We start from the raw sequence: 13,542 nt of genomic DNA, 5'->3' as shown, positions 1-13,542 counted from the left end.
AATGGCATGAGGAAATTAGTGGCAGCCTTAAGGGCCTATTGGCTCTGGAAGTTATAATGGACACCCTCTGCAGATTGGATATACTATGGAGATCCCTGCATATATAATCAGTCCTAACTCCTGAAAATGGATTATGGTCATGGTGGGCGTGAGCCACTGAGAAAAGGTCCCTCTTAACCCACTCTGGCAGGAATAGGACATAATGGTCGACTGTCATTGAAAACTCCAAACGACAACAGTCCGAAACCGTCATCGATCGGCAAAGGAGGGTCAGGGTATCAGAGTCACTCCCAAAAGTCAATCTCTTTAAGAATCTTGCAGAACATTTGACAAAGCTTTGAATGAAATTAATACAACTGAATTGGATTGAATTAAAATACTGAGTTTACCTCAAGGACATGAGTAGATTGAGGTTATTGACGAATGCAATTCAACAGCTAAGTTATTAATGCAGCTGGACCCAACTTTTCCACTTTCACGGTTAATCGAGCGTCAGGCTGTCACTCCAGGGAGAATTTTAACATTACCCAGCGCTCAGGAAACCCACGATATTAGTTACAAAACCGGAGGTGGAAGGAGGTGTCTTTTTGATGTACAGCATTAGAGACTGAAGCTCAGCTCGGGGTCAGACTCGATGACAAGATTGTCAGCATTCTGGCTCAAAGTGACCATGGAGCAGAATGGAACAAGAACAAAGGAGGCTGGAAAAACTCAGCAGGTCTCCTGATCGAGGCTGCTGGACCTGCTGTGTTTTTCTCCAGTCCTCCTCTCCTTTCAGATTCCTTACTTTAAGGAACAGAATGGAATCGATGATGAGTTCACAGAGTTTGTGGTGGGGTTGAAGGTAAAAAGCTTTGGTCTTCTCAGTGTTTAACTGAAATAAATTGCAGCTCATCAAGGACTGGATGTGGGACTCGCCGTCTGACTCTACACAGCAAATCTCCAAAGCTGATCGGCTGTCATACTGGTTAGATAGATTCTGATGTGGAGATGCCGGCGTTGGACTGGGGTAAACACAGTAAGAAGTTTAACAACACCAGGTTAAAGTCCAACAGGTTTATTTGGTAGCACCAAATAAACCTGTTGGACTTTAACCTGGTGTTGTTAAACTTCTTAGATAGATTCTGCCTGACTCATCACCCCATTCTTAAGGAGAAATTCCAGAATGGTGATAAACATTGGCCTTACCAGCAACACCCACTTTCTGGACAATTGATCAAAAGTAGTGACGTAATGTTGAAATTCCCAGTAACTGTACTGTGATTGGCTCAAATACTATTCCTATCGTTGGTTTGAAACATATAAAACCAGAGATGGCGAGCCTCAGTCTGTACATCAGACAGGAATCCAGAGCCAAAGCATCGTAGCAACACTTCCAGGAGCCAGGTAAGAGTCAAATAATTACCTCTTCTTTCTGAAGCATCTCTTCACAATCAGAGTTCAGCTTGCCATAAGATGTGAAATTGCCATCTCCCACATCAGATGTCCGTCAAATACAACATTGCTGGTCGATCTGGCTTCAAAGAGTTTGTGAAAGGGGAAAGTGGCACATTTCTCCTGCCTTCACATGCAAATCCCCTTTTTTTGCCCCTAATCAGCCTGACTCTTTTACCACCCTTTTATTATTTATCTGCTGATAGAAGAGCTTGAGATTCGCTTTAATGTTAGCTGCCAGTATCTTTTCATGCTTTCTCCATGCTTTTCTCATGAGTATTTTCACTCCCCCAATCTCCTGGTTCTTCTACATTCAGCCTGATTCTCCAATGTATTTTCTTCCATTTCATCTTCATCTCCATCTCTTTGATTATCCAGGGCACTCCAAATTTCTTTCTTGTACGTTTCCCCTTCAAGGGAATACACCTTGACATTGCCTGCTATACTCTTTCCCTGATGGTGGCTCCTTGTTCAGCCACCCGTCTTTTCTGCCAAGATTTGATTCCAACCCACTTGAATTGAAGTTGGCTTTCCCCCAATTATCCCTGCTCTGGATTGTTCCTTGTTTTTTTTTATCATGGCCAACCTAAACCTGACCACACAATGGTCATTGCCCCTAACTGCTCTCCCAGTGATATCTGATCCACTTGGATCAACTCATTCCCGAGAGTCCAAAAGTATCTGTCATTTGACTGGAAGCATATTGTTGCAGAAAATTGTTTTGAACACATTTCAGGAACTCACACACCACTTGTCCCTTTCAATTATTCATATTGAAGTCCCCCATTATAATTATTCTACAATTCTTGCACCTCTCTGTAATTCCTTTGCAAATTTGTTTCTCTACATTCCTTCCACTAGTTGGTGGTCTATAAACGACACTGATCAATGTTAATGAAGCTTTTTCATTCATTACCTCGAACCACAGAGATGCTATCCTTGACCCCTCTGGAACACCTTCTCTCTCCATTCCAGAAATGCCATCTTTAATCAATACTGCCATGATCGCACAAAATGAATGGTGGAGCAGGCTCCAAGAGCCAAATGGGCGACTCCTGCCAATATTTTCTATATTTCTATTTAACGCCCAGTCCCGCCCTTCTTTGAGCCGGCCCTCTGTAATAGCAATAATATCTTAAGTCCACTTATCCACCTGGGCTGTAGTTCACCTGTTCTATTAACTAAACTCAATGCATTCACAAACATGCACATTCACCTTATTTAGGCTTTTTTACTTACCCCTGACTCTGACTCCATCTCATGACTTACCATTGCCTACACTATTTCTATCAAACTCTCCAAGTATTCTATTTATGCTGATATTACTCTCAGATATATCTGTCTTATTAGTTAACACTTCTCTACTTCCCAATGCCAGTGTTTTGCCTCCATTTTGAATTTTCCCTCAGGATATTGTTCCCCCTTCCAATGTAGTTTAAACCCTCCCCAACAGCATTAGCAAATGTCCTGTGAGGACATTAGTCCTAACCCTACTGAGGTGTAATCCACCCTTCTTCTACAGGTTCCACCTGCCCAGAACCAGTCCCAAAGCCTCACAGATCCACTTCTCCAGCCATGTGTTGAACTGCTCAACTTTCCTATTTCTATGCTCACTAGCAAGTGGCACTGGAAGTAATCCTGGGATTACTGTTCTTGAGGTCTTGCTTTTTAATTCCCTTCCTAACTCCTTAAGATTTGCTTTCTGGATGTGTTTCCTTTTCCAACCTGTGTTATTGGTCCCAATGTGGATCACGACCTCCGACTGTTCACCCTCCCCAAAATAGAATGTCTTACAGACACTCTTTGAAATCCTTGACCCTGGCACCGAACTATGGACTCCAGTACCACTATAGCACTTCCACTCTTCATGCTCCCCTCCTGCACATCTGAACTGCCCACGGTACCACAAACTTGACTCATGCTACAGTCCTCTGAGGAGTCATTGTATCCAAAATGAAAAAGCAGTTAGAGAGTGAGATAGTTGCAAGAGATTTGTGCAGTGTCTGCCTGTCTCTCTCAGATACTCTGACAGTCACCCCTTGCCTGTGTACCTCTTAGCAGGAGGAGGCGACACGCCGATCACTGGCGGCCGGATCTTCTAGTCCCACCACTGTCAATGGGAATTCCCACTGAAGCCACCCCATGCTGTCAGGAAACTGTGGCAGGGGGTGCGCCATCGGTGGGACCGGAAGATCCCGCTGACATAAACAACCAGAGAATTCTGGCCACAGTGCAAAAATATAATCTTATAAATCACATAATTATCACAATTTCTTTCTGGAAAATTGCTGATCTTTTCCTGTATTTTCCTCTCAATTGTCTCTATGTCTGTTCTGTAGGCCCCAAACCACACACTATTCACTCCATGGCTCTGATATATCACCGCTCCATTTGTCAGCCTGGTTGGGACGACCATGATGGATTTAAACTGACCCATATTTGACGATCAAGCAAAATGTCACTTTTCTCACCTCTGTTTTATTTTAGAAGTAATAAAGGGAAGAGAGCAAAGGAAAGGAAACACTTTTTTTTACTGGCCTCAGATTGCGTGCAGCCGATTCTCGCAGATCAATCTTCCATTTCTGAGACTCAAGTATATTCCTGAAGAGTTTGCAACCCTCCTATCAGGGAGCATTTTATATTTTAAAACTGCATTTGTATCCGATGGTAACTTTCTATTCTCCTTTACAGGCGAGCAGAATGGGAAACGCTAGCAGTGGCAATAACAATAGTGTCAATCATTCTAGCCCCACAGCTGACCCAAAAATACGCTCTATCAAGACTAACCTAGCGTAAGTATATCTGAGACATTTAGCTTGGTCGATATCATTGTTTCAAAGTTCACAGCTCCAGGGACCCAGGTTCAATTCCCGGCTCCAGTCACTGCCTGGGTGGAGTCTCCATGTTCTCCCCCCCGTGTCTGCGTGGATTTCCTCTGGGTGCTCCCCCACAGTCCAAGAGACGTGCTGGTTAGGTTGATTGGTCATGCTAAATTGCCCCTTATTGTCCAAAAATGACCAGGTTAGGTGGATTGGCCATGCTAATTGCCCCTTAGTGTCCCGAGATGCATAGGTTAGAGGGATTAGTGGGGTAAATGTGTGAGGTTATGGGGTTAGGACCAGGGTGGGATTGTTGTCGGTGCAGACACAATGGGCCGAATGGCCTCCTTCTGCACTGTCGGGATTCTATGATAAAAACAAAGGGTTATTTAAGCTTCATGTGTTGGAACCAGAAGCTGGAGTATATTTTGTTTTCCAAAAGGGATTTGATATGCTGCCACATAAAAAAGTTACTATCCAAGGGGTTAATATATTGGCATGGATAGCTGACTGTCTAACTAACAGGGAACAGAGAGTCAGGATAATGAGATTATTTTGAGAATGGCAAATCGTAACTAATGGAGTGCCACTGGGATCAGTACCAACTATAACATCAAAAGTGGCTCAATAAAAAACATTACGAAGGCTGACCAAGGGTAAGTATGTTCTATACATTTAGCTTCAGTGCAGTTTCATCCTTTGAAGTGAATAGTAATTGACAAGGTGTAAGTCAGGCTTCATGTGTTCAATTTTCACTGTGTTCTTGTCCAGACTGAATTCTTTAAATGAATGATTATGTGAACAGCAGAACAGATTGCTTGCTGATTAACTTCATGATAAATGATAGACTGATTCTTGGACTTGTGGATTTGCACCAAGATTAGACCTGGGACTCCTTTATCTAACTGCGACTTTCCATTCCACCAGTTCAAGATCATGTAGGACTGTAGTTATGGGGAAAAAAGCACAAGGTTTGTTCCAACGAGTTTTGCTGTTACTCAGCAGGAACAGGAAATTGTTGATTAAGTTCTATATTTAAGGGAAAGTTTTTCTTCAATGTGTTGACAGTGTGACATTGTGCAGGATTTGGCAAGTGACAAGAATTGTATCCTATGTGAAGCTCACTGAGAAAGTGTTTATATTGACATACTGAGCTCTGCGTAGAAGCAGATTTCCGTCTAAGTGACTAAAACAAATTCAACACAATGCAGCACTGAGCGATTCTCCCAAAACAAATCTAACAGCCCAACAGACGGGAATCGGGGAGCTTTTCCCACCTGTTTTTTGGGCGTGCTTCGTTGAATCAATCTCCAGCAGTCTGTGCATCACAGCTTGCTTCACAACACCAGGTTAAAGTCCAATAGGTTTATTTGGTAGCAAGAGCCACTAGCTCTCCAAAAGCTGGTGTTGTGAGACTTCTTACTGTGTTTACCCCAGTCTCCAACACCGGCATCTCCACATCACAGCTTGCCACAGTGGGAGTCACGTCGGTAAGGGATGGGATGTGGGGGTGGGGAGGGGGGGCGGGGGGGTTGGCGGAGGTAGGGGGGACTGAACCCACCGGAGAAACTGGCATCAGCACGCTGAGTGGGCCACTGCGCATGCATCAATCTGTCAGTGGGGAGTTCAGCGCATGCGCGCTGGCGGTCCGTCACCGGCTTCCTGATCGCCAGATTTTGAATGCTTCCCCGGTCCATGACCCCAATTAGCAGCTTCCGCAACCTACCCCAGTCACCGGCCTCCATGACCACCCACCCACCCCCCGTGCCCAGCCTGACCACCCCCCTCCCCCATGGCCAGCCCGAAACCCCCCATTTGCATCACCCTCCCTCCCTCTTCCACCAATCGCTAATGCAAAGTGCGCCTCAGGTCCCCTCCACAATCCTTGTAGGCCCCACCCCCCTCAGGCCCCATCCCCTTGGCAATGCCTGGTGGGCAGTGCCTGGATGTCCAGTGCGCAGTGCAAGGGTGCCAGGCTGACGGCGCTCGAGCAGCTTAGCGGGCTTGGAGAATCACCCTCGTTCTGTAACTTTAAGAGACCACATCAGAGACCAGCTGACTCGTACTGTCCATGTAAATTCCAGGTTCAATTCCTCATCAATGCCAAGCTGCTTGATCTTAACTCGGGTTAAAATATGAGACATATGATTCAACTTCATGCACTATAGAATCTGTGGGCACCATTTTCTCCATTGAGTCAGGTACAAATGTCAGCATGGACAATCAGTCTCCACAAGCAATATAACCAAGGAGCTGTCACCACTGTTTTTAGACAATATTCACAGAAATTAACTTTCCAGTACCGATCAATGATTAGCCAGCAGGACTAAGAGCCCAGGTTGATTTTATTCTGCTCCCAGCACTGTTACAGCAAGGACAGTTTTTACACCCGAACACTATCCTGTATTGCTGAGGTCAGCAACCTCAGCTTAGATATTGATCAAACCATGGCTCAGTTTCACACTGGTCAGTGCTTTCATAAATATATCCACCAGGTACATTTGTCAACTTTAGTGGAACGCATTCCTGGAGGTTCCACCACCTGACTGCCAGCTTCTACAAGATTAATCTTCAGTTCCTCAAATCTCCAGGACAGTCCCAGAGGGTTAGCAAACCTACAACCAGGGAGTGAGTGATCCTTCTAATTTGTATTGTATCTGACACTTTCTGTGTATTCTCTATTACAGAACACAGGCTGGTGACATTCCTGCCTACATTTATGTCAAAAATGACACCAAAACCGTCAAGCTGACTGATCCACAGTAAGTATTTTCTTCCAGTTCCTGGCATTCTTTCCCCTCCTGAAACAATATTGGACAGCATTCCTCTCCACTGAGTAAAATACGCTGCTCACATTGGCTCAGAGTCAGACCACTTCTCCAGTTCAATTCCCTGTCTCACTCTGCTATCCAATCTCAGCCAGGGCAGTAGGACGTGTGCGACAATGGAGCTCAGTGTTACCCGAAAATCACAAGTGTGGAAGTTGAGGATCAGTTGTGTTAATGCCCATGTTGAAATAACCTCCAGTATGTTTAACATTGGAGATGACGACATAACATTGTATAAGCTCTCACACTTTCCTGTTGTTGAAGGACTTTTCCCCAAATTTACTTGGGAATCCTTTTGATTGGAGAGCTTTCTGATTCTGGGAAAGGCAGAGCTTCTGTCACTTCATGAATGTGGAGCTGGTCCATCCCAATTCCTGGGATTGGACATATGTGACTGCATGGAGTCGGTGCTAATTCCATTACTGGGATCACTGGGCACGAGGCACAGGAAATTCAGAATCGATGCTTACTGCCAGAGGGAATGAAACATTTGCTGCCTTTGTTAAATGGGCCAGTTTCTGTCCCAGAATCAATCTCTTTGAATGATTTGCAGTGCAAGAGCCTGGCCTCTTACAATTGGAAAGCCTTCAATGGCCTATTCCTCAGGCACCCCAACGGCCCAGTGTTGTTGAGGAAACTATGATAGGATTGACCTCATTACCACAGCTCATGCACCCAATCCCCAAATGAATCAGAAATGTTGATGGATGAGTAAAGCGACAGAGGCCTAAGTAAATAGGCCTTGCCTCAAGTACCTCTCTGACCGCATACAAGATCAGTGACATGATGCTGAAGAAGATTCCTTTCTATTTCATTGTGAGTTCTCTTCTTTCAAAATGTGAAATGGATGAATGAATGTTCTTTACTGTTTGTAGGCTTTTTATTGTGACTGGAAAGGCAATGTCACCACTGGAGCCTGTTGAAATGGGGGAAGAGAAGAAAATTGCCTTCACGGAAAATCCAGACGGAGGCTGTGCAGGGCTCATCAGCTACCAGTGTGGTGACAAGCAACTGGTGGTACTCTTCTACAAACCATCCACCCTCAGTGATTCAGACCTCCCAGTGTGCGCCTTGAGCATTCGAGAAAGCAAAATAACACTGGATGGGAGTCTGTACCAAGCTATGCTCCAGGAGAAGGAAAGTGATGGCTTGTTTAACAAGAAATCAATCAGCGAAATGGAGCACTTGCAGGTCCTGGAGGCAAAAGGCCTGAAAGTCACTGTTATGTTAGAGGATCCTGCTTCCATTGGTGTAACCGTAACAAATATGAAAAGCAAATAACCAGCCTCATTAATCTTAGGGTCACTCAAATGTTAACAGTCAGTGCACTGTCTTATTAGTTCAGACCCTTAATAAATACTTACCTGAGATATATGTGATTGTGCTTGTGTGTTTTCTGTGAAGTTTGGGTGGTGTGTCATAACCTAAGGGCTAAATGTTTTTCTTTGATGTCTTTCCGGTTTTAATTTGATTGAGTCCAACATTGCTTGTACACACATTTGCCCTTTTCGAAGATTTACATAATATTTCTTTAGAAAAGCCAGACACAAATTATAACAGAAATATTTTGGAATCTTTGACATCCACTGAATTGGTTGAATATCTCATCTGAAAGGCAAGCTCTGCAACAGTACAGCACTCCCTCAGCAGTGCACGCAGTAACCACCTAGATTTTGTGTTCAATCATCTTGAATTGCATTTGAAGCCACAATGTTGTGGCACAGAGGCACTGTGCTATCAACTGAGCAACATCTGACACATTATTATACATTTCAATGTCCATAAATTGCACCCAGTGGTATAATGTCCTGGCCCGCTGGAATTACAAGAGTTTAAAGTGCACTGGCCTGCTCTGGAAAACTTTGTTGAATCCTCCATTGGCTGGGGCTGGATGTGTTTGGGACATGCAGTCCCCAAAGGCCCTTGTGCAGTGCCACTCCAGTGAATTGAAGAAAGCCATGCCCCCTTTTATACTACACTGGCTTCCAGAAAGCAGGTTGGTTCTCGGGCCCAGTGAACCTGACGGGCCAGAGAGAAGGTAAATGTCCAGGTAGATCCATGGATTTGAGTGGTCCAGATGCAAGCGGGTTCATGTTGGGCCCATTCCCAGGCTGCAGGATGTCCGTGTCCTCGTTGAGGAATCATATCAGGGGAGGGGCGAACCTAGTTGGGACATGCTGTTTGGCTGGGGGGAGGGGGTCACGCGGTGGGGGATGTCTGCGGGAATGCCCTGGGGTTTGATTAGTCATGGTGTGGAGCTCCAGAATTAAATCGTCACACTCTGTCAGGATAACCATTGGTGTAAAACTGACAAAAGCATCCAAAGTAAATGATTTAAATTGTTTATCAGACGGATCTGACAGCATCCCAAATATCTAAGGGAAGATAGCACTTCTAGACAAATGCCGCCCAAAGCCTTAACTGGGAAAATCCGAGAGGGATTCCCAAGTGCACCTTTGGGGTACTCCCCAAGTGCAATGTTGGGGAGCAGTAAATTACCGGCTAATGATATCCAGGAACTAAAGCAAATATGACTCGGGTATTGGAGTAAATTAGAATTTTAGGCACTTGGAAATGGAACACAAGTGTCAGGTAAAGACCATCGCCAACAAGAGAGGATCTAACCTTCTTCCCTTGACAGTTATTGGCATTACCATTGTGGAATCCCCCACTATCAACATCCTGGGAGTTACCATCAGCTAGAAACTGGACTGGACTAACCATTTACATACTGTGGCTCTCAGCACTGGGCAAAGACTAGGCATCTTGAACTCATCTCCCGACCCCTCAATATGTGCACACCATCTACAATGCACAGGGTCAGGATGAGAGCAGCTCCAACAACACTCAAGAAGCTTGCACCCTTGTTATAAAGCGGATTCCCCCTCTGAGAACTAACGCCAAATCCCCCAAAGAGGAGTACCTTGCCACATAATCTGTAAAAGTGAGTGTGCAGTGGTCTGATCTGCTCTTCAGCAACTTCTAGTGGTTAAATCATAATAACTCCATGACACTTAAGTAACAATTTATTTATCTAACTAACCATAAATACATTAACTAAACTATTAACAAACCGAGGAAAAGAAGATTGGAATGGAATGCTGTTCAGATAAGGACAATTCCTACTCATTAACAAAATAAAATTTAGTCACTCTCACAATTACAACCAGGTTTTTCGTCTTCCGGAATATTCTGGAACGTCTCTGTTGATTCTTCTGCCTGGAACTTCTCTCTTCTTTGGTACCTTCACTATCGAGGTCGTACTTTTTCTTAAGACATAAATGAGGCCATGAGAGTCAGCAGTTCTCTCTCTCGCTGGAGTTGAGAGCTGAACTAAGAGCTGTTACTCTGGCAGATGGCAGTTGCTCTCTGCTTTTGTCCTGCTGCCTCCTTCCTGTTATACCTGTGATGACATATCAATATCCTCCACCATCAGATTTAAATTTAATAGGTTCTTGGTATCTAAGCACCTGATTCAAATTTGACTGACTGAATTCAAAACATTCAGAAGTCTGAAAGCCTGTTGCCTTGGTAACACTGCTGTTTGGCTGTCTAGAAGGACAAGAGCAGCGGATACATGAGAAAACCACCACTTGGAGGTTCCCATCCAAATCATTCAGTAATTCGGAAATATATTGCCGTTTCTTCACTGTCGCTGGGTCAAAATCCTGGAATTCCCTCGCTAACAGCACTATGGATGTGTCTACACCTCAGAAACTGCAACTGTTCAAATAGGCAGCTCACCACCACCTTTTGAAGGGCAACGAGGGCAGGCAGTGGTGTAGTGGTGTTGTCACTACACTATTAATCCAGAGACCCAGGATAATGCTCTGGGGATCCAGGTCCGAATCCTACCATGGTTGATGGTAAAACTTGAGTTCAATAAAAATCTGGAATTAAGAATCCACTGATGACCATGAAACCACTGTCGATTGTCGGAAACACCCATCTGGTTCAAGAATGCCCTTCAGGGAAGGAAATCAGCCATCCTTCACCAGTCTGGCCTACATGTGACTCCAGACCTACAACAAGGTGGTTGACTCTTAACTGACACTCAATTTGAGGGCAATTAGGGATGGCAAACAAATGCTGACCTTGCCAGCGATGTCCATGTCGCACGAATAAAGAAAAAAAAATTAGGGGTGGGCAGTAAATGCTGGCTGAGCCAGCGACACCCACATTCCGTAAATCAATTTGTAAAAATAGTAATATAATCAGCCAAGTGTTTTGAGGGTGCAATCAGCAAGGTGATAAAGGTGAACTATTTGCTAAAGTATAGTTTGGATTGAAAAGACTTTCAACAAGATACCAAACAAGAGGTTGATACACAAGAATGAATGTTATGAGATTGGAATTGATATATCAGCTTGGATTGAGGATTGATTACCAGACAGCAAACAGAGAGTAGGAATAAATGGGTCACTTTTAGGTTGCTGGATTCTAATCTCTCAGTGTCAGAAGGATCAGGTCTTTAGCCTCAATTAGATTGAGATCTAGATCAATTGCTCACATGAAGGAATCGACTGTAATCTATCCGAGTTTGATGACGATACAAATCAAGATGAGAAAGTCAGCTGTGAGGATGATCAAAGAGACTCAAAGGAATATGGACTGGTTTGGTGAGTGGGCAAAAAGATGGAAAATGACGTTTAATGTGGGAAAACAGGAAATTATTCCCTTTGCGGTAAAGATTAGAAAAGAATATATTTGTTCACTTTGCTTAAGGAAGGATATTCTTGCCTCAGAAGGGAAACAATGAAGGTTCACAAGGTGGATTTCTATGATTAAAGGGATGCCCGATGAGAAGAGATTATTGCCGAAATTCTACTGCCTCGCCCAGCACGGGAATTGGAGCAGGCGATGGGCGGACAATGGGAAGGTCCATTGACCTCGGGCGGGATTTTCCGGTCTCGGATTGAGCGTGATAGTAAAATCCCGCTCAGTACCTCTGTTCTCCTGAGGTTAGCGGAGGGGAGGAGGGGAGGGGGGAGGGGAGGGGGGAGGGGAGGGTGGGGAGGGGGACAGGGGAGGGGGGTGACGAGGGGAGGGGGGTGGAGAGTGGGGAAGGGGAAGGGGGGAGGGCGGGAGGGGGGAGTTGCGGGGGAGTGGGGGAGGGGGGAGGGGAGGTGGGAGAGGGGGAAGTGAAGGGGGGGTGGAGGGGGACGGGGGAGGAGGGGGGAGCGGAGGGGAGGAGGGGAGGGGGGAGGGGAGGGTGGGGAGGGGGACAGGGGAGGGAGGTGACGAGGGGAGGGGGTGGAGAGTGGGGAAGGGGAAGGGGGAAAGGGGGGAGGGTGGGAAGGGGGGAGGTGCGGGGGAGTGGGGGAGGGGGGAGGGGGGAGGGGAGGGGGGAGAGGGGGAAGTGAAGGAGGGGTGGAGGGGGACGGGGGAGGAGGGGACGGGGGAGGAGGGGACAGGGGGCGGAGAGGGGGGTGGAGGAGGATGGGGGGTTGGCGGGGGATGGGTGAGCGGAGGGGGGAGCGGAGGGGGGTGGGGGGAAGGGGAGGAGGGGGGACAGGGGGAGAGGGGGTGGGGAGAGGGGGTAGGGAGAGGCGGGGGAGGGGGAGGTGGTGAGGCGGGTGGAAGGGCAGGGGGGAGGGGTGGGGGGAGGGGCGGGGATAGGGGGGAGGAGGGAGGGGAGGGGAGGTGGGGGAGAGGGGGTGGTGGGGGGACGGGGGGAGGGGAGGGGGAGAGAGGAGGGTGGGGGGGTGGGGAGGGGAGGTGCGGGGGAGGGGGAGGGGGCGGAGGGGGGGAAGGGGTGGGAGGGGAAGGGAGGGGAGGGTGGGGATCTGGGGAAGGGGGCAGCGGGGGAAATGGGGGGGAGGGGAGGGTGGGAGGGGGGGGAGTGGAGGAGGGGAGGGTGGGAGGGGGGGAGTGGGGGAGGGGAGGGGGAGGAGAGGGGGGAGGGGAGGGTGGGAGCGGAGGGGGGAGGCGGGGGGAAGGGGAGGAGGGGGGGTGGGGGGATAGGGGGAGGCGGGGGAGAGGGGGAGGCGGGGGTAGGAGAGGGGAGGGGGAGGGGCGGGGAGGGGGGAGCGGAGGGGGGAGGAGGGGGGGTGGAGGGGGTAGGGAGGAGGAGGGGGGAGGGGAGGGTGGGGAGGGGGGAAGGGGGGCGGGGGGGAGTGGACGGGGGGTTGGGGGGAGCAGGGGGGAGTGGGGAGGGGCGGGGCAGGGAAGGGGGAGGGGCGGGGGAGGGGCGGGGGATGGGGGCGGGGAGGGGGGGGCGGGGGGTAGGCGGAGAGGGGGGAGGGGAGGGGGGGATGGGGAGGGGTGGATGAGGTGGAGGGGGGAACGGCGGGGGGAGGGGGACGGGAGGGGGGAGGAGGGGGGAATTGGGGGAAGGGGTGGGGGAGGGGTGGGAAGGGGGGAGGTGGGAGAGGGGGGGAGGGGAGGGGGAGGGGGAGGGGCGGGGCAGGTTGGGTGAGGGAAGGAGGGTGGAGGGGGACGGGGGGAAGGGAGGTGGGGGA

The 13,542-nt window shown here is 48.0% G+C and overlaps 1 protein-coding gene across 1 annotated transcript; it reads left to right on the top strand.

Moving 5' to 3' along the window:
* Positions 1 to 689: 689 nt before the first annotated feature.
* On the top strand, positions 690 to 8,455 carry LOC144479173 (uncharacterized). Its single transcript, XM_078197778.1, has 4 exons — positions 690 to 1,386; positions 4,126 to 4,226; positions 6,941 to 7,015; positions 7,957 to 8,455. Exons 2-4 carry the CDS (start codon positions 4,135 to 4,137, stop codon positions 8,360 to 8,362), a joined length of 573 nt encoding a protein of 190 aa, XP_078053904.1. The 5' UTR covers positions 690 to 1,386; positions 4,126 to 4,134; the 3' UTR covers positions 8,363 to 8,455.
* Positions 8,456 to 13,542: the final 5,087 nt, after the last annotated feature.

This window comes from Mustelus asterias, chromosome 25 (genome assembly GCF_964213995.1).
Source record: "Mustelus asterias chromosome 25, sMusAst1.hap1.1, whole genome shotgun sequence".
In the NCBI taxonomy this organism is placed as follows: domain Eukaryota; kingdom Metazoa; phylum Chordata; class Chondrichthyes; order Carcharhiniformes; family Triakidae; genus Mustelus; species Mustelus asterias.
The sequence above is the reverse complement of the archived record's forward strand: the minus strand, read 5'-3'. Positions and strand labels throughout refer to the sequence as shown.

Coding starts and splice junctions, on each gene's coding strand:
- LOC144479173 (XM_078197778.1), top strand. CDS start 4,135: ATGGGAAACGCTAGCAGTGGCAATAACAATAGTGTCAATCATTCTAGC. Junction 4,227..6,940: donor TCTATCAAGACTAACCTAGC/GTAAGTATATCT, acceptor TCTCTATTACAG/AACACAGGCTGGTGACATTC. Junction 7,016..7,956: donor GTCAAGCTGACTGATCCACA/GTAAGTATTTTC, acceptor TACTGTTTGTAG/GCTTTTTATTGTGACTGGAA.